Source organism: Phycodurus eques, chromosome 3 (genome assembly GCF_024500275.1).
Source record: "Phycodurus eques isolate BA_2022a chromosome 3, UOR_Pequ_1.1, whole genome shotgun sequence".
In the NCBI taxonomy this organism is placed as follows: Eukaryota; Metazoa; Chordata; class Actinopteri; order Syngnathiformes; family Syngnathidae; genus Phycodurus; species Phycodurus eques.
In genome coordinates, this window is record NC_084527.1 from 6494495 (window position 1) to 6514914 (window position 20420).

General features: G+C 39.1%; 1 protein-coding gene across 2 annotated transcripts; it reads left to right on the forward strand.

Moving 5' to 3' along the window:
- The first annotated feature begins 10058 nt into the window (after positions 1–10058).
- LOC133399866 (G-protein coupled receptor-associated protein LMBRD2B-like) lies at positions 10059–19927 on the forward strand. Of its 2 annotated transcripts, XM_061671827.1 has the most exons (17): positions 10059–10211; positions 11821–12050; positions 12117–12235; positions 12419–12517; positions 12597–12764; positions 13906–14116; positions 14257–14331; positions 14399–14503; positions 15273–15456; positions 15692–15873; positions 17181–17314; positions 17391–17496; positions 18144–18241; positions 18587–18690; positions 18814–18860; positions 19259–19361; positions 19439–19927. In XM_061671827.1, exons 2-17 carry the CDS (start codon positions 11877–11879, stop codon positions 19507–19509), a joined length of 1980 nt encoding a protein of 659 aa, XP_061527811.1. In that variant the 5' UTR covers positions 10059–10211; positions 11821–11876; the 3' UTR covers positions 19510–19927. The 2 variants fall into 2 exon arrangements, with proteins under 2 accessions (XP_061527811.1, XP_061527812.1); XM_061671828.1 differs by lacking the exon at positions 10059–10211 and having other exon boundaries at positions 10546–12050.
- Positions 19928–20420: the final 493 nt, after the last annotated feature.

Genomic DNA, 20420 nt, shown 5'->3' on the forward strand with positions numbered 1-20420 from the left:
TAGGGAATGACTCACTCCGTCAAAACTGCCTGTGATATTTCTGTGTTGATATCTTGATCACAAACGCAGACAAACTTTGATGATAAAAGAAAACAAATGGATTCCACCCGAGCACCCCTTAGCCGAAACATCTATTTTTATTGTCATATGCAACAAGGTAAGGGTGGAGCTCAGTAAGCAAGGCAAAGACTACAAATACAAGGCATTTCCGCTGTATTTAAAGATGCTAAATGCTAACGCTAAAGAACATACATGCTAAAGGCTAACAGAAGTTGTCTGTGACTGATCATTTTAGCGCAAATTTTGTACAAAAACTGCATGAATGTAATGTTAGCAACGACGCTAGTGCAACAAAAGAGGCGTCTTGGCTAGGTCCAACAAAATCATATACTGCGAAAATGGGTTAAAAGGGATCACAATTAGAGAGTCTTATTGCTTTTAAAGTGTTGCATCAACATGATTGTGAAGTTGTAGTGTTGTGTTACATACTACTGATTTAGTTCTGCTCTGTCAGTAAGAATTGTGGTGCGGTTCAGACAGTGGGATGCATCACTCATGACTCATACAGAGGGAGTTCATGTTTGGCAGCCATGTTTTGAGTTGCATCAGCTCCCTCACATACGCACACGTGCGCACACACACACACACGCACACACACATTCTGTGAGGAGAGCATGTTCGCCTCAGCCCCTTCAGAGTAGAAATAAGGAACCTTACTGAGGGCAACGAACTACTTCACATTCCGTTCACTTAATTTCCATTGTGTTCACTTTCGAGAGTACTCTATATAATGTAGTTGGGGGATTCGAGTCACATGACTTTACTTGAGTCCAACTAAAGTCGGCGATTTTAGGACTGCTTGGCGTAGGTTTATGAGAGAGTCGACTTGACTTTGACTTAAACTACATGACCTGATAAGTCTTGCCTATTTACAGTCGAAGCTCAGCATTTTTAGGTTATGACGCCTTTTTTTTTTTAAGAAATAAAAAAGTTAAAAAGTCATTTATTAAATCTGCCAATATTACTACAACGATGCCAAGATAAGTGTAAAGGCTACCTTGTGAAGCCAGTGTCATGGAGGGAGATCAGAAAAGTATTGCATTTGAATTCAAGCATTGTATTTTTGCAAAAAATTTATTTTACAGGATACAAATGTTAAGTTTACTCCCCCAATTTCTTTTCTATAGTTGTAAGTGGTAAATTAAACAGGCCTTTTCTACTGAACTAACATGAAAATGCTGCTGAATTATTTCAAATTGGCAATAATCCATTTCTTTAATTACACTAATCCATTATACAAAGATAATAGAATTCTAACCATCCACCCATCCATTTTCTGAGCCGCTTATCTTCACAAGGGTCGCAGGAGTGCTGGAGCCTATTCCAGTCATCATCGGGCAGGAGGCGGGGTACACCCTGAACTGGTTGCCAGCCAATCGCAGGGCACACATAAACAAAAAACCATTCACACTCACATTCACACCTAGGGACAATTTAGAGACTTCAGTTAACCTACCACGCATGTTTTTGGTATGTGGGCGGAAACTGCAATACAGGAAATTAAAAGTAAAACATTAATAGCATCAATATTACTAATGAGTAACACTCAGCTAGAATTGTGTAATGATACTGTTACTCAGAAATTTGTGTAAAGATAGCCTACTGTTAACTCGGGAATACTTGAGTGTTAATTTTAACAGTAATTGCGCTGTTGGGCGAACCGGGCTCTCACTATATCTCACACAACCTGAAGTCACAGTGTCATGAAAAAATAATGCAACATAAATCCATCCATCCATCCATTTTCTGAGCCACTTATCCTCACTCGGGTCGCGGGCGTGCTGGAGCCCATCCCAGCTGTCATCGGGCAGGAGGCGGGGTACACCCTGAACTGGTTGCCAGCCAATCGCAGGGCACATACAAACAGACAACCATTCGCACTCACAGTCACACCTACGGGCAATTTAGAGTCTCCAATTTATGCATGTTTTTTGGGAGGAAACTGGAGTGCCCGGAGAAAACCCACGCAGGCACGAGGAGAACATGCAAACTCCACACAGTCGGGGCCGGGGATTGAACCCTGGGTCCTCAGAACTGTGAGGCTGACGTTCTAACCAGTCGTCCACCGTGCCGCCCGCAACATAAATCATCAATAAATATGCTAGTTAAATAAGGCACACATTCCATAAACTATTGGTTACATGAACACAAACAAGCAACAAGAATTAATGTCCATATTACTCCAATAATTCATCATTGCAATGACACAGTGCATTCTGGGAAATATGAGACATCACATGCTTTTTTTTATGGCTACTGATATTAACCATCTGTGAATCATATGGAGAAATATCATTATTTTAAGGCCTGGTACACACAAAAGGATTTTTCAAATCTTAAGAGATTATTTATCTGTGACAGACTCCGTACATGAACATAAAAAAAGCTGTCAGTTAACAATTTTGTTCATATTGTGTGTGGTGTGCTACAATATTATCAAGACAGAACACCAAGCAGAAAAAGATTATGTTTCGGCACTGATCTCGAAATTACGCCTGATCTCACAAAACCGAAGAAGAAAAAGAAACACTTCCGGATTTGTGCCCATGTTTCCCGAATCCTTCCGAATGTTGCCGCAAGCCTTGCAAAATGCCGTTGCCCTCAAAAAATGACTTGCTTTTCAAAATATTTCTTGCCATCTGGGGAACACACTTTTATACAAAAAAAAAAGAAATGACATCGGGTATGATGCTTTTTTTTAATTTACAGTATTTTCTTTTGTTGAGTCAGGGCTCTTCTTGATTGGCTATATTCTGTTCCACATCACAATTCACCGCTTCATGACTCAGCTTTCCCCACATACATGACATTTGGTCTGAAATATTGAACACGTTCATTATTCATGATTGTCGGCCCCGAGCTGTTTGGGAACCTAGAATCGGGACAAATCCACTTTTAACACTAAAGGACAATCTCATAAGACAAAAGATTGTCTGGCTCCTGAGGTGCTTGGTCAGGAAGGGGAAAAATGGGCACAAAAACAGGCCGATTGTCTTTATGTGTGTACCGGAACAAAGACTTGAGACTAATTTAGGACTTGTAAGTAAATATCTGAAGTTCCTTCCAGGCTGATAACTCCATTACATGCAGTCACATGGTATCGGAAGGCGTGTCGAAATGTGTTTATCACTAACGCATCGCCTGTATGCTGCATTCGGACACAGCACTATCTTGAGAATTCAGCTACACAGTTTTGCCATGTAAAAACTTCAAACATAATGCACGCACACATATGGATCACAAGTTTAAGCTAACGTAGCAGTCTACACTTTTACTCAGTTCTCCTTCTGCGGTGAGGTGAAGGTATGCAGAATATTTGAAGGTCTAACCTCTATCACTACTAAAACCAAGGTCTGACTGTGTGTGTGTGTGTGTGTGCATGTGTGTGTGTCTTGGCGACATCTGTTCTGATAATCACACAGCGCAAATTCCACCATTATTTAGCAGGATTTGATTTAAAAAAAAAAAAAAAACAAGTGTAATTTCATTTTTGTTACCTAAAATAAACGCAGCACATTACACATTCATACATTTGTATTAATAGGGAGATTTAGTAGGAAATTCTGTCCTTAAAAGTTATGAACAGAATCGGTCACAAAGGGCAGCCTTGGCGGAGTCCAACCCTCACCGGAAACTAGTCCAATTTACTGCCGGATACGCGGACCAAACTCTGACTCCGGTCGTACAGGGACCAAACAGCCCGTATCAGGGTGTTCGGTACCCCATACTCCCGAAGCACCCCCCACAGGACCCCCCAAGGGACACGGTCGAACACGTTCTCCAAGTCCACAAAACACATGTAGACTGGTTGGGCGAACTCCCATGCACCCTCGAGGACCCTGCCAAGGGTGTAGATCTGGTCCACTGTTCCACGGCCAGGACGAAAACCACACTGCTCCTCCTGAATCTGAGATTCAACTTCCCGACGGACCTTCCTCTCCAGCACCCCTGAATAGACCTTACCAGGGAGGCTGAGGAGTGTGATCCCCCCCTGTAGTCACCCTTCTTAAAAAAGCTACCACCACCCCAGTCTGCCAATCCAAAGGCACTGTCCCCGATGTCTATGTGGTGTTGCAGAGGCATGTTAACCAGGACAGCCCTACAACATCCAGAGCCTTGAGGAACTCCTGGCGAATCTCATCCACCCCCGGGGCCTTGCCACCGAGGAGCTTTTTAACCACCTCGGTGACCTCAACCCCAGAGATAGGAGAGCCCGCCTCAGAGAACCCAGACTCTGCTCCCTCATGGGAAGGCGTGGGTGAAATTGAGGAGGTCTTCGAAGTATTCTCCCCACCGGCTCACAACGTCCCGAGTCGAGGTCAGCAGCACCCAATCCCCACTATACACAGTGTTGTTGGTGCACTGCTTCCCCCTGCTGAGACGGCGGATGGTGGACCAGAATTTCCTCAAAGCCGCCCGGAAGTCTTTCTCCATGGCTTCACCGAACTCCTCCCATGCCCGAGTTTTTGCCTCAGCGAACACCAAAGCTGCATTCCGCTTGGCCAGACGGTACCCATCAGCTGCCTCAGGAGTCCCACAGGCCAAAAAAGGCTCAATAGGACTCCTTCTTCAGCTTGACGGCCTCCCTCACCCTTATGCTTGAACATGGTGTTCGTTATGGACAATCCGTGATGAGCACAGATGTCCAATAACAGAACACCGCTCCGGTTCTGATTGGGGGGGGGGGCGTTCCTCCCAATCACGCCCGTCCAGGTCTCACTCATTGCCCACGTGAGCATTGAAGTCCCCCAGCAGAACGATAGAGTCCCCAGCAGGAGCGCTATCCAGCACCCCCTCCAAGGACTCCAAAAAGGGTGGGTACTCTGAACTCCTGTTTGGTGCATAGGCACAAACAACAGTCAGGACCCGTCCCACCACCCGAAGGTGGAGTTAGGCCAAATTTAGTGCTTACTATTGAAAATTGTTTGAACCATCGCTTATTTGATTGATTGAACAGTTATCTCAAGCACGCAAAAACAAACAAAATTCCCATGATAAATATTATTCCGTACTGAAACACTGTGTACTGTGTACCATTCTGGTCATGTTACACTGAAGTGAACAAAAGTGTACATGTTCAGTTTGCTATTACGTAATGCCTCAACTTTCCATATCGACAGATAATGTTACATAACCTCCAAAAGCTGCGTGAAATCCAAATATTTACGACGATCTCGGATTACCCAGTCAAAAGATAAATAAATACACATAAGAAAGGTATAATATGCGCTTTAATGCTCATATGAAGACAGTTTTTTCAACGCACGAAGCGATACAAATAACACCAATCCACCTTACCTTCCCATCACTGAGCCTAAAGCTTTAAAGTAGGGCCCCCACTATTTTTGACCCTCGCCTCAGTGACCCACACGGCATCAGTGACACACACGCACACACATACACGAAGCAAAGCCAACAACAGAATCCTTTGTCTTCCATTTCCCAACAAAAGAGTGGCTTGTAAATGTGAAGAAAGGCCAAGTGGAGTGCCATAAAATGCATAGAAACAACAGGAAAACAGGGTAAATCGCTCTCTCTCTCTGTTTACTTCTATTTATGGCTGTGTATGACCTAAAGCCAAGTTAAATGTAAAGCTAAAGGTAAATGTAAGCAATGTACTTGTATTATCTTTAAAACAATGGTATGCTATTGTTAGCTTGTTATACTAGCAACATGAGACCTCGTTATGATCTGTGGCGCGGGCACGCTTAGCCATTAATACTAACGAAGTTAGCTATTTATAACATTGGGAGGGAGGTCAAATTGGAGGTTGTTTGTACACTTGTTGAGGACAAAATGGTGCAAAGATGTACAGCTATTTGTTCAAGCATGAAGTCTTCTCTCTCTGCATTCTGTTAAAGAGATTACTTGGGGAATGTGCAACCAATTCGCTTTTGTTTCTCCGGTGGTCTTAATGCAGTGATCTGTTCATTCAGGGCCAGTGCAGCCCGGTCATGTGCTTTGTCAAATGGCACAGTTAAAAGGTTTCTAGAAGGGCATTTCTATTAGGACACTGGTTATTTAACCTTTATAAAACTATCTTTGAATTTGAAGGTAAATGAATTTTTTACCTAAGAAAATACTTACTTCAAACATGTTTTTCTTCAAACAAAATTGGAGGTCTACCATCATCCTGCATGACTTCAGCTCAGTGAGCATCTTGTGTTTTTGGTTTTTCTCTGGGCATTTTTTTTATGTTATCCAAAGTCCAAATGAGTGACGACAGGCCACAGAAATGGAAGTGGAACTTCCTGTACCCTCTGCAATCACTTCCCTGTTTACTGTTCCATTACTTGTCATGTTGAGCATCTTCAGAGTAGTTTTACTTTATTTTATTTTGACCATACTGTGATTAACTTCTTTTTTTTACACTAGTGTGACAGTTAGAAGTTTTCAAAACATTATTTTAAACATTGTCTGTACAATTTGAGCCGAGAACAAACAAATTGACGACCTTATTTTTTATCTGAACATAGTGTTCTGTACATGATGTCATCACCATTCTTCTAACACACCCAAAAAGTCCAAAATGTTGTTTTGTGTGAAACATAAATATGTATATTGCATGTATAGTGTTAAACATAATTATGTATATAAAAAAGACAATAAAGGTATCAATCATCTTCCCTTTGTTTTTGTGACAACTGTTCCCAAAAATAATTATAAAGAGCATTAAAAAATATATATATTTACAGTACAAGAAATAAACACACATACACACACGTCTCACATCTTCTCTGTCCTTCTCACAACTACACACAGTCAGCGAAACCCGAAACCCTACCCGAACCATGTTGCTCCCCAGGGCATGTTATAAGATCTGCGGCCCACAGTGACCCTCCCAGGGACGTCGAAGAACTGTGGCCGCATTGTTTCATCATCATTGTGTGCGAGGGTTTCCCATGGATCAGGTGTTCTGGCCCGAGAAAAAAAAAAGAGAGAGAGAGAGAGAGAGAGAGAGTCTCAGCACGCTCGTTTCTGTCGTTCAATGACTTGGATGGTCACAAGCCGTTTTGTTAATGAGGCCACCGTGGTCACCACCGTTTCAATTCTGTTGATAACAAAAACAGTAGTACCCACCATGTTGTGAACAACTGTCCCTGTGCATTACTAAAGATGATCTTGCACACCTTACTGTGTGTGTAGATTCTCAGTCAACAAGGTTATGGTAATACTAAAAGGTTGAATCAGGGAAACTGGACTGTTCTTGTTTGCTAAGGACGTTTCACCTTTAATCCAAAATTTAGAACTGACGAAGCCTTTTTGATTACAAACCTTACTGCATTTTCTTGAATCGTGACCACCCTTCTCATACACGTGGCTGGTGCGTCATAAACATATAAAGAAATGAATGCCTCATAGACGCATTTCTTTTCCCATCCAACAAACGACAACAAAACAAAACAGGTATTAACTGTCATTATTTCAGGTGATAGGAGTTATACACATGGACATTAAATACTTAACCGGTTAGTGTGTTTTAATTCTGTTGCTAGCCAAAACAGCAGCACTTATACTGAGGAACGTAAACAGCCTTTGAGATGCATTAAAAAGTATTGCCGTACCACACTTTGTCCATTTTCACGAGACATAAATTGTAAAGTACTAGTAATACTAATACTAATACATATTATATTATTCCATCCCCAATAGACACCTCCCCATCTGCAGCCACTATTTTCAGAAATAAGGTCTATAGCGTCTTCAGTGTACCTATATTCAGTATCAGAATCAGAATATGTCTTCAAATAGTGGTTGTCCCTCGATAGATCGCATGTGCATCATCCACTTAAGAAGAATAAATGCCCACTTTAAATAAATGCTTTCCTTTTTCTCGAAAAATAAAACACAATTATCTCACCTTACAGACACTATTCTTCCCACACTCAGACAAATTGTGGTGATCCTTCTTATAAACTACTCATGAAAAATAAATGCCTCCCAGAAATAGATGCCTCCCCTTTTCCAGTCCAAAATAAATAAATAAATAAATAGTAACTGTAATTATCTCATTTCACTGGATGTCAATTGTCATATACTGCGTAGTGTTGTTTAATATTTTTCCGTATTATTCCATCACCAATATACGCCGTCCCCTGCCTGTAGATGAGTAAATAAACACCACCTGGGCGCTATATGAGGAAATTCGTTGCAGATTAAAGGTACTTGAGACTGGGTTCAATGAACCGACAATAATACCTGTCTGTACGTATAAATACATTATTTTGAATTTGGTGGCATCTAGTGGTGAGAGTTCAGTGTGTCGACATGTTTGTTTGTTGTATTGAATTTGTATGGAAGCGACAATAGTTAAAAGTTAAAGGTGATTGGTTTTTTTTTTTTTATGTCACAACATTAGCTGTTGCTCGGGACTCTTTGCTTTTTATGAGAAATACAAAAATAAAAAAATAAACACCGAAATATGCTATGTAAGAAGACACAAATAAAAAAATATGAGAACAAATATTAAAATGAAAAATACTAAAATACCGGACAAAAACTATTAGACATCTTTTTTCATGCAAAATATTAGAAAAACTATCAAAACATCAGATGAAAAATAAATAAACAAATAGATAATTAAATAAATAAAATGAAGAAACATTTGGTGGAAAAACACAAAAAAAGGTTTAATGAAAACTATGAACAAGAAAATGCTAAAGTATTAGATGGAAAATAATAAAATATGTGACCAAATGTTTTTAACAAATTTTACAGACAAATGTGAGTTGAAGAATATTTTTTTTTAAAAAGAAGACCCACAAATATCTAAATGTTAAATGAAAATGTAAGAAAAAAATAAATTACATATTAAACAAAAAATATGTGTTTTTAATAATAATAATAATAATAATAATAATAATAGAATACATACATAAATATTCAATTAGAAAATACAAAATATCAGAAAAAAGTACAAAAATGTTAAAGGAAAAACAGTTGAAAAAAATCGACAAATATTCCACTAAAACAGTATTAGAGAAAAACTACAATGTATACTTTTTTTTTTTTTTTTTTTTAATCCACTGAATGAGTGCCTAGTTAGGATAATCCCAGTCAATGTTGACGTGAGGATGTAGGCTGACAGATGGCTTCGCTAATAAGTACTTGCAAATGCTGTTAGTCCTTCGCTGGACAGATTCAAAGACATTTTCAACAAGATGGACGGTTTCTTCGAGGAAGGCACGGAACATTTGGACATTTTTGGCTCAGGGTGGACAGGTGGCTCCGAAGGAGGGTGGTCCACTTGTCTGACTCTGGTGGAGCACATGTGCCTGGACCTGCTGGGCCAAATGGACTTTCTGCTGGAGCACAGAGACGCTTGCTTTACCGTGGCAGGCCCGCTTTATTCGGATGACCTCTACTTGTGGATGTTCCATCATATCTGATCGGAAAACGTGGATACATCGCAAGAAACATTCGTATATTAATTATGCTAAGAGTTTATTGCGAACAACAATTTGTCCAATGTTTGAACAACTGGAGGATTGAATTTTATGCACTAATACAGAATAAAATGCTGTAAAAATATATACTCAAGCTCCATCATTCTTATGTATTAGAGTACATTACAAATAATATCAGAAATATAAAATGGATTGAAAAAAAATTGTAGACAAAAATGGTACATGACAAATATAATAAAAAGAATATTAGTCAAACAATACCAAATATTAAGACAAAAAGTACACTATTACTACTTCTACTACTACGACTACTACTACTACTAATAGTGATAATAATAATGACAATAGTAAAAATAATAAGACAGTTTCCTGTCGTCTCCATTTACAACTCTCATCACGCAGCTAAAATCCAAATTTATAGAACTCCATATTTTTTTCAAATTTAAAAAGTCATATTATTTGCATGTGACGTATTTTTAAAAAGTTTCCTTTTGAATATTCATGTCATGTTTATTTCGTCTTTAGAAATGTTACCCGGAAATTCTGGTCTGGTTCCGGTTGGGCTGTGGAACTACAACACCCACAATTCCATGCGGGGCCAGCCGACGAGCTATTAGTAGTAGCTAGTAAACGAATGTTGTGTTTTTAAAAACCTGTTACGCAATGTAATTTCAAAGGTTGTTTGCATAATTATAGGATTCCACGTAAGAAGAGTATATTGTCAGCGTCTTTACGCGAGAGAAGGTAAGTATATTGTCACTTTTGAACGCCTAAAAGGGGCTAAATTACAATGTAAATAGTTAATCTGTTATGTGAGCACTGAGCAGCAAAAAAAAAAAAAAAAAGAAAAAAGATTTTAGGTGATAACAATTGCAGCAAACGGTATCAAAATAGTGTTTCTTAGTCTATAATGCTAATTAGATCATGTTGGAGTTGTGGAGACGGCACTGAAGCAGACATTCAAAACCCATTGAAACATTTTGGGGGTAGCAGCAATGTAAATACAATATAGTGGATGCTTGACTTACGTGTGTGTGTGCGCGCGTGTGTGTGTGTGTGTGTATGTATATATATATATATATATATATATATATATATATATATATATATATATATATATAGTGATATATATATACACACACACGCACAAATATGTCAGGAACAACTGGAAAAATATTACATGAAAAATATTAAAATATTACAGAAACAAAGAAGAAATGCAAAAACAGAATTAAATATAAAATAAAAAATAAAAGAATATTGGACAAAAGAAATACAAAAACCAGTTGAAATGTTGGTAAATAGAAAGATACAAAAATATTACATGAAAAATACAACAAAATAGAAAATAATGCAAAAACTGACAAAATTACAACAATTAATGAAACATAAAAGACTGAGACAAAAGTACAAAAATATTACATAAAACATACAAAAAAGCATATAATATTAGATAAAACAGAAATAAAATACAAAACTATTCCAGTAGATGCAACACAAGTTCAGGGAAAGGAGAAAAACAATATTAGATTTAAAAAAAAAAGATTTGAAGAAAAATACCAAAATATAAAACAACAGTACAAAAATGTAATATCAAAATGAAAAATAAATAGTTGAAAAAAATGCATAAAAAATATATGAACAATACAAAAATAGAGCAAAAAAAAAAAAAAAATATTAGAGTAAAATAAAATATTACTCTCACCTTCCTGGAAGCTATGCAAATTATTAGTTCCTATCAGTCTGCCTCTATTCTTGACTTTTCTTTGCATATCTCCTTAAACGGGACATATTTTGCCAAACCACATTTTTCTAGTATTTGGGATGTAATGTTGTCTCTATGGTGCCTCAGTAAACGTGTGAAATATGAATTAAAATCGTCGACGCATTCTGGCGTCCAAGATGTTTTTCTGCTGAGAGGCCTGAAAACAGGTCATTCGAACTTCTCGAGCTTATCTATGTCACTAGCGAAGATCTCCGCCTTTCCTTCTGCTCCCGAGCCAGTGCTGAAAACATAACAAACGTGTGTTCTCACAAGTGGCTGTTCTACACGGAGGCAACCAATCAGAGGAAAGGGGGCGGTCTTAGCCAAATATGGACAAAGTGGATACAAAACTGGGTCAAACAGAAGTAGCTGTCAGAGGGGCCTTTTCTGGACACTCGTATGACAAAACCTAGGTGTTGAAATGAAATTGACACTTTTATAATAAGTCAATGTTATAGAGTCACTCTATGGAGGTCTAAATAGCCAAAATACGGGACTTTTAATCGTCATTGTTATTTTGCTTTAAACTCCACTTTCAATTGACAAATACAGAGCCCTTCCCACTTAATGAATGCCCCCTCTCTACAGTTGACATTCCATCATGACGTCCTGACGCCAGCCCACGCTTGCGTCTGCCGGTCACAATGAGCGTCGTGACTCTGGGCCTTGTGCTCGTGGCCGTGTTCTTTCTGGCGCTCGGCCTCCTCCATCGCTATGGCGACTTGAGGAAGCAGCAACGTATGGTCCTGCTGGGGACGCTGGCGTCCTGGTACCTCTGTTTCCTCATCGTCTTCATCCTGCCGCTGGACGTCAGTACGGTAGGTACACATATATTATTAGAGGGTATGCTTCAGTGAGGAATTTCAAATGCACTTCTCTTTCAGACCATCTACAAGCAGTGTCTGTTGGATAATGCACGTCATCCTACCCCTGTGACTCTGACAACGTCGACAAGAAGCTCTAATAGGACAGGAAACAGCTCTACTCTTGATCCGACTGAGCGGTAAGTTTTCTTTATTGGTCCCGCAATGGGGAACTTCAGTTTTGTTTTCTTGTTTTTTGTTGTTGTTTTTTTTTTAATCAGATAAGTCATCTGATTGACTGTGTCTCTCGGTGGTGCTGTTTTGATTAACAACAGAATTTTAATGGACTCGGCAGTTACAACAAATAAACTGTGTGTTTACAGTGAAGCAAGTGTGTGTGAAAAGCCATGGAGTTACATACCAGACAGTGTTCTACCTGTCTTCTGGAGAGTTGTGTATTGGACGTCTCAGTTTCTCACATGGTAAGACCCCCTTCATACACACATACGCTTTCTGTAAATGTACCTAATAAAGTAACCCTTCCTTTGTGCGTGCACGCAGGTTGCTGCTGCCCTTCATGCAGTCGTACGCGCGATCGGGAGCGTTCTCCCGAGTGGGAAAGTTGAAAGCTGCCCTTGTTGAGAATGCCATCTACTACGGCACCTACCTCCTCATCTTCATCTTTCTGCTCATCTATGTCGCCGCGCACCCACAGTGGCGACTCACGTGGTCAGTTCTCATTGACACTGACAGACTGGTGTTCATTCAATGTGTTTATTCGTGTTTCACTGTGTTCTAGGGATGAAATGGTATGAACAATTCTCATCATAATTAAAAATTTTATAAAAAAAATAAAAGATACAAACATATTAGACAAAAAACAGAAATGTTACCAAATAATAAAGAAGTATTACACAAAAAGTGCAAAATTATTAGTAGTATCAGGTGAGAAAAAATACAAAAATATGTGATATAAATATTAGAGCGGCACGGTGGCCGACTGGTTAGAGCGTCAGCCTCACAGTTCTGAGGACCCGGGTTCAATCCCCGGCCCCGCCTGTGTGGAGTTTGCATGTTCTCCCCGTGCCTGAGTGGGTTTTCTACGGGCTCTCCGGTTTCCTCCCACATCCCAAAAACATGCATGAATTGGAGACTCTAAATTGCCCGTAGGCGTGACTGTGAGTGCGAATGGTTGTTTGTTCCTATGTGCCCTGCGATTGGCTGGCAACAAGTTCAGGGTGTACCCCGCCTCCTGCCCGATGACAGCTGGGATAGGCTCCAGCACCCCCGCGACCCTAGTGAGGAGAAGCGGCTCAGAAAATGGATGGATGAATATTAGATAAAAAAATACAAACATATTTGGCAAAAAAAAATACCAAAATATTAGGGGATAAGAAAAATACCAAAAATATCAGAAATAAATACTGGATGACTAATACAAATAATATTAGACAAACTATACATAGTAAAAAACAAAATACAAAAAAATTACATAACAGTACAGTATTAGACAAATTACAAACAATTACATAAAAAATATTAGGAAAAAAATGCTAAGATAGTAGAAGAAAAAATACCAAATAATTAGACTTTAGGCACACACACACACACACAAAAAGAAATACAACAATATCAGACATACAAATGCAAAAATCACAGGCATAAAAAAAATCTTGATTTATAAGCAAATATTAGGAAAAAATATGCAAACATTACGGGAAAAGTATAACAATATTGGATGAAAAAAACATAATGAATACAAAAATATTAGAGAGAAAAGCAAAAAAATATTACCCCCTAAAAATAAAGAACTAGTAGATGAGAAATACAAAATTACTATAAAAATGCTATCTGTGTCACCTGTGTTGAGGACTGAGTTTCAGACCATCAGCATCACGGCCGCCAACACGTGGGGCCTCTTCCTCCTGGTGCTGTTGCTGGGCTACGGCCTGGTGGAAATCCCACGTTCCTATTGGCTGTCATCCTGCCACGCCCACTTGCTGGCCAAAACCTACTTCAAGGTTGCAAAGATGGCCAGCGAGAAAGTGGCGGCGGAGGAGAACTTGGCCGATGCCATGGAGGTGAGAGTGTTTATTTACTACTTTGTTCATTTTCAAAACAGATCAGATGCAATTGATTATGTTTGCATAACAAGAAAAAACAGATCAGATGCAATTGATTATGTTTGCATAACAAGCGTCCGCTCTGTTGTTGTCATCAGGAGGTGTCAGTCGTCAACGCGTCAGTCAAGTATAGCCACTCGCTCAGGAAGTGTGTGGACACCATTTTGACAAAAGTGAGGCTTCAAGTAGCCTATTTACTCTTTTTTTTGTCGTTAATGTGCTAAAGTCACGTCACTTTAGTGTCCCATAGAGTACCAGGAGGAGATGGGCGAAGAAGTGGAACATCCCTGTGAAGATCGGCTGGTCCTTCCAACCAAAAGAAGCCTCGTCCAGCTTCATAAAAAAGTACAGCTAAGTGACTTCAATGCAATATATACAATAATAAGCAATAATGCTTTCAAATAACACAAAAAGAGAAACATATGCAATTATGCAAATACAAAAAAAAAATGCAATTATGCAAATACAAAAAAATACAAAAAAACAAAATAAATGTAAAAGAATAAAGAAAATAATACCAAATATTTGGTTAAAAACAAAAAAATAGCTTGAAAAAAAAAATCTGGGATCAAAATAGATATTAGAACATAATAAAAATATTGTATATTTTTATTTATACATTTATAAAATATTATATGAAAAAAATCAATTGACAAAAATAGGATACAGTAGAGTATAACAAAATATTAGACAAAACTGAGAGACAAAAAAAAAGTATAAAAAGCACTGTGATTTGGTTAGAACGTCGGTCTCAAGTTCTGAAGTCCTGGTTTTGAATCTTGGTTCCTCCCCTCCTGTGTTGAGTTTATGTTCTCGCCATCCCTGCGTGGATTTTTTTCCCCACATTCCAAAAACTTGTACTTTAGGTTAATAGAAGACTCTAAATTGTTCATAGGTGTGAATGGTCGTTTAACTATATGTGCCCCTTGATTGGCTGGCGACCAGTCCACCCAGCTCCCGCCCAAAGTAAACGTTGGACAAGCGTTATAGAAAATGGATGGAGGACTGTTCGTCAAAGTTAGACAGAAAAAGGGGCTCGTTCAGCTTCATAAAAAGTACAGCAGAGTGGCGTCGGTGCAATACAGGTATATGAAAATGCATGTGTGTGTTTCAGGTGATCTCTGCCATGCAGCGGTGCAGTCAGACTCGAGTTCAGTGGTCCATGTTGCTGGAGAGGGTTTTCCATCTCGAAGATGTCGCTAAGAGCCGCAGCAGCCCGACGTACCGCTTTGTGCGCAGCTTCGCAACGACAGAGCGTGACAGCTGCGTCCGGAAATTTCTCTACACTCCTAAAGTAGGTGAGTGTGTGGACATTGTCCCCTTTTGTTAGATTAATGTGACTAATGTTTGTAATTTTACCACCTTCCGTATTCAGCGTGTTGTGACGAAATGTATTTAGTTATTTAGAGCTTGGTCATGGAACAAATTCAATTTGTAAGTTGAGTACCACTGTACATTTGTTGATGTTTGATTTGACAACATTTTTTTTTTAACTTAGTAACCGTGCTTTATGTGCGCGCGTGTCTTTTCCAGAGTGGTACTGGGAATGCGTGTTCCTTCAGGTGTTCTATAAGCTGCTGGCACTGCTGCTGTTTTTGCTCTCCGTGGTGGTGGTGTGGTCAGAGTGCACCTTCTTCAGCAGGCATCCGGTCCTCTCCCTCTTCGCCATTGTTGTCCGCGTGACTGAACAGCAGCGCTACTACATTTGTACTGAGGTGGGCAACAAAAAGCACTAACGTCGACCACGTTAGTGCTTTTTGGAATCGTTCAAAGGGTTTCCTTTTAAATGCTGCATAACTATACAGGCAACGTTTAAAGTAACATTTTGCCATTATTAACTGTCGTACACTCTAAGTGTAAGCAGTTGATGTGTCTGTGCACCGCATACATACAGTGTAGTGTATGAACTGCTGCCTGTGAAAATGCTTTTCTTGTCTTCATGGACACCCAACTTTTTTCCCTACATTTTGGACCCCGCTCTCGTAAGTAGAGGCTGCCTGCTTGCCTTTTCACCTCCCCGTAGCTACGCCCGTTGTTGTCATGGTAACAAAATCCGTACTTGCTCAGATGCATACAGTGGTACATTGACTTACAAGTTATGGGCCGTTACTTCATCGGTTCCGTCGCAATGATAGTGCAGCGTATGTTGTGTTTTGTGCTTTTCAGTTTTTTGTGCAGGTATTTTGTCTCAATTTTTTTTTTCTAAACATGGGTTCTAAAAAAAAAAAAAAAAGATCGCTGATAGGAAGCAGATGAGTAAATTAAATCCATTAAATGAAAGCATGAAATCCTAGAAAAATATGAACAAGCCTGGCAAAAAGGCTAAAAAAAAATTGTGGCGTGCAGAGAAAGTTAAGTAAAAATAATTAATTATTTCTTCTTTATGTTGTACTTGATTTTGTTTTTATATACTCTAGAGCAGTGGTTCTCAAACATTTTACACCCAGTACCACGTCAAACAAATTAGTTGGATCTCTAATTGCCACCATAATGACTAACATTAAAATACTGTAGCATAGTAGGCCCAAATGTTCATCACAAATGAGGCAGAGGTTTTATTTCTAAAAAATAAATTTCATATTTTTGTTAGCCACTGTAACATAACAGTATGAGCATTAACACTAAGCTTAAACACATATTTAAAAAACTGTACTTAAATCCATCCATCCATCCATCCATTTTCTGAGCCGCTTATCCTCACAAGGGTCGCGGGCCTGTTCTTAAATAATTCAATTAAAATGTATGATTGAGAGATAAATAAAATTGATCTGAACTCAACAAATGTACTGTGCTAGGTATAAAAAAATTCAAGCCACGTGTTGAGCATTTCATTCAGTGATTCAGTCAGGTACCACTAGATGGAGCCCACGTGCCACTAGTATTCATACCACGCTTTAAGAATCACAGCTCGAGAGTGCAATTTTTCTGATTAAAAACATGTTATAATTTTTTGTTTTTATTTTGTTTAATGAGTCCACAGTAATACTTCGATTGGCGTCCTGCTTTTGTCTGTGTCCACCAGGTGGTGTGCTTCGTCACCATCCTCTTCCTGTGCGTGTGCGTCTACTCCACTGTGTTCCAGATCCGCGTGTTCAACTTTTACTGCCTGGCGCCTCATCACCAGACGGACGCCTACAGCCTGCAGTTCAGCGGCATGTATGCGCAGCGCACTTACAGACGCATAATTAGGTACACCCGCAGACGGCTAACGTTTCTTGAGTCTTCTCTCAAGGTTATTTTGTCGCCTGACTCCTCCGCTGTGCCTCAACTTCCTGGGTCTGATCCACATGGATCCCGCTGTGTCTCCCCAGGACCGAATACACACGTCCTATACGTCTGTGGGTGGACTTGCTGTCACGCTGCAATGAAATGAAGTACAGTGGTACCTCGTCTTGGTTCTGTGACCATGCTTGTATCTCAAATCACTCGGATTATAAATCAGATATCCTGATTTAAATTATTCAAAACGCTATTAATCAATCCAGCCTCCCAAAAGCACCCCGAACATTTTGTAATGTGATTTTTAATAATAAAAATAGGCCCGTTCACTGTTGTATGGTATAAAAACATACTAATAAAATACACTAATAACACAATAAATTAGAACGAAAAGAAATAAATAGTTTTTCCTTAACTGCTGCATTTTCGTCTCACCAACCAAAGTCAAAACAATAACGCTCAAAATATTACAAGGGATGTCAGGGAAATGCAAAAATGTTTGAAAAACATATAGATACTATCGATACTTTGACGGCGAGGTAAGTGATAATGGCTGGATGTTGTAAAGTTTTCTGCCGCCATCTAGTGGCAGAATGCCAGAAATTCACTCATTCGTCAAATATTTGCTCACGAGGCAAAACAAAAAATACACCGAGCGACAACACATTTCTAAAACATTTGTGAGTTGGGGTCACTTGTAATTCAAGGTACCACTGTATGTGATAATGATTGCCACACGCTCATTGTTACAGTTTTTCCCAACTAGATAATGGGCTCCATGCATCTGCTGTCGTTCATATCCAATGGCTTCTACATCTACTACCCCGTTTTGGTATTGCTGCTCTGCTTTGCCACCCTATATAAGTAAGTTATTGTATTGTTGTCTTTTTTTACATCGTATGTAAACAGTACAATTTAAAAGGTTGGGGGTCACTTCCAAAAAAGAAAAAAAAGAAAGAAAAGCTATTTTTTTCAATGGAGATAACTTAATTGTTGTTAAAAAAAAGTGTTTTTCTTAAAAAAAAAAAAAAAAAAGTACATGTCTAAGTGACAACCAAACTATTGAATGCTACTGTTTTATATACAACGGTGTGTTTGCATGAAAAAATGAAATTGTCTTGAGTGACCCTAATCTTTTGAATGGTAGTGTGCATGCATATGCAAATTAAATGGAATTAACGAGCATTCCATGCAATCTTGTGTTGGTAGCCTGGGTTCTCGCTGTTTGAACCTGCTGGGCGTCCATCAGTACGTTGCCGATGACGACCTGAGCTCGGATCTGGTGGACGAGGGCAAGGAGCTCGTCAGGAGAGGTCGCTTTCGTTTCGTCACATGCTGCAATTGACTACCCAATTCAGTTTATTTATTATTATTTTTTTATTTAAATGTGCTTTCTTGAGAAATAGTCATCATTGTGTCGATACTTTGTTTTGCAGAAAGAAGAAAACGACAGAAAAGTGAGAATGCAGCAAATGCAAGCTTGGTTAGTGTTTTGCAATCCACTTCTCCATATTACATATTTACTGTATGGTAATTATCCTTCACATGGCCAGTGGAACCTCCCAAGTACAATGAGGTCATACAAGTTGAAATTTGTTTACAATTTAGAGAAATGTTAACCTTTAAAATCATGGAAAAAAATGTTTTGCTTTTTCTTTGGCATTTTTCTAGGATGAGGGCAAAAAAACAGTAGTTGACTTAATTTTACACTTGTTAATGTATAGGCAGTTTAGGGTTTAAGAGGGTGACATTTGACCCGGGAACTAGTGATTTATGTTTATTTGTTAGCAAAGTTAAAGGAGAGTGTTCCACACATATCTGCAGTTTGCGGAGTCACAGTTTCAGTTGTTGTGATATTGTATTATTGTTTTGTGTTGTCAGTCGTGGAGAGAGCGATATGGAGGAGTCCACGGGGCTTCAGGGGGGAGCAGAACTGGTTACGTTGAAATCAAAGATGACCAGGAAACTCAAACCAAGAAAAGCAGTGGGCACCCATAAAACATTGAGAATAAATTGGTACTTTTACGAGCAATTTCATATCACATTATTTTGTCTTTGCAGTTATAGGCTTCGCTTGGCGAAACACGGATGAGCAGCAGAGGAGTTTACTGCACAGCAATGACGATGGATGACGACCCAACAAGATGCTTGTTTAACACTGCATGTTCTTGTTGTCCGACTTCATCTGTGTACTATTTTTGCATAGGGAAATCCACCATTTGACGTTACCAATTTTAAAACCACAATCTTTGGTGATATTTGACATACATTTGGCATAAGAGGAAGGAAGTAGTTAGGTCTTGATGGAAGTAGGAAGGTCTTGATGGAATTACTCAGGAAAAATCAGAAAACCACGTCAGAGTCCAAGAAGTGGGAACAATTAATTGCCAAGAGCATTACTGCCACCCATTCTGACATTTCCCATTATGCACCTCTTGAAACTGTGAACATGCATGCATGATGTGCGTGAAGTGTCAGTTTTGTACAAATGTTCCTTTTTATGAGGACTTTTTTTGATAAATTATTAAAGTGTACATGTAACAGTCATAACTTCTGTGGGTTTCTTTTTTTTTTTTTTTTTTAATTTGTGCCGCCTTTTATTGTCAGTCGTGAAAAAGCCTATCGCCAGTAATTCATCAGGGTGAAAATATTTGCTCCCTTCAATGTGAGTCGGAAAAAGGGGCATCCGCAGTTGATTCGACTGATAGACAATTTGTGCTGCCTTCGGTGCCCGTTTTACCTCAGAAAATTCAACGGGGTGACAAATGTGCTCGCAAATTCAACCATTTGACAATGAGTGATGAATGAATGTTAACTTATTTGTCCGTCGTCGAAAAGGCCATTGTCAATCAACTGTGCTGCATAATCAGTGCCTATATCCTTAAAAAAGGCAAATTGTGCTTCATTCATAGTCCGTCGTGAAAAAGGCAGTTCCCAAGTTAACAACCTGTGCTGCCTTCATTGTCATAAAAATACCGTCACCGGTAATAAGTGAGCAGTTTCGCGTAATATGTACGCCAGTATATCATTTATCATGCACTTT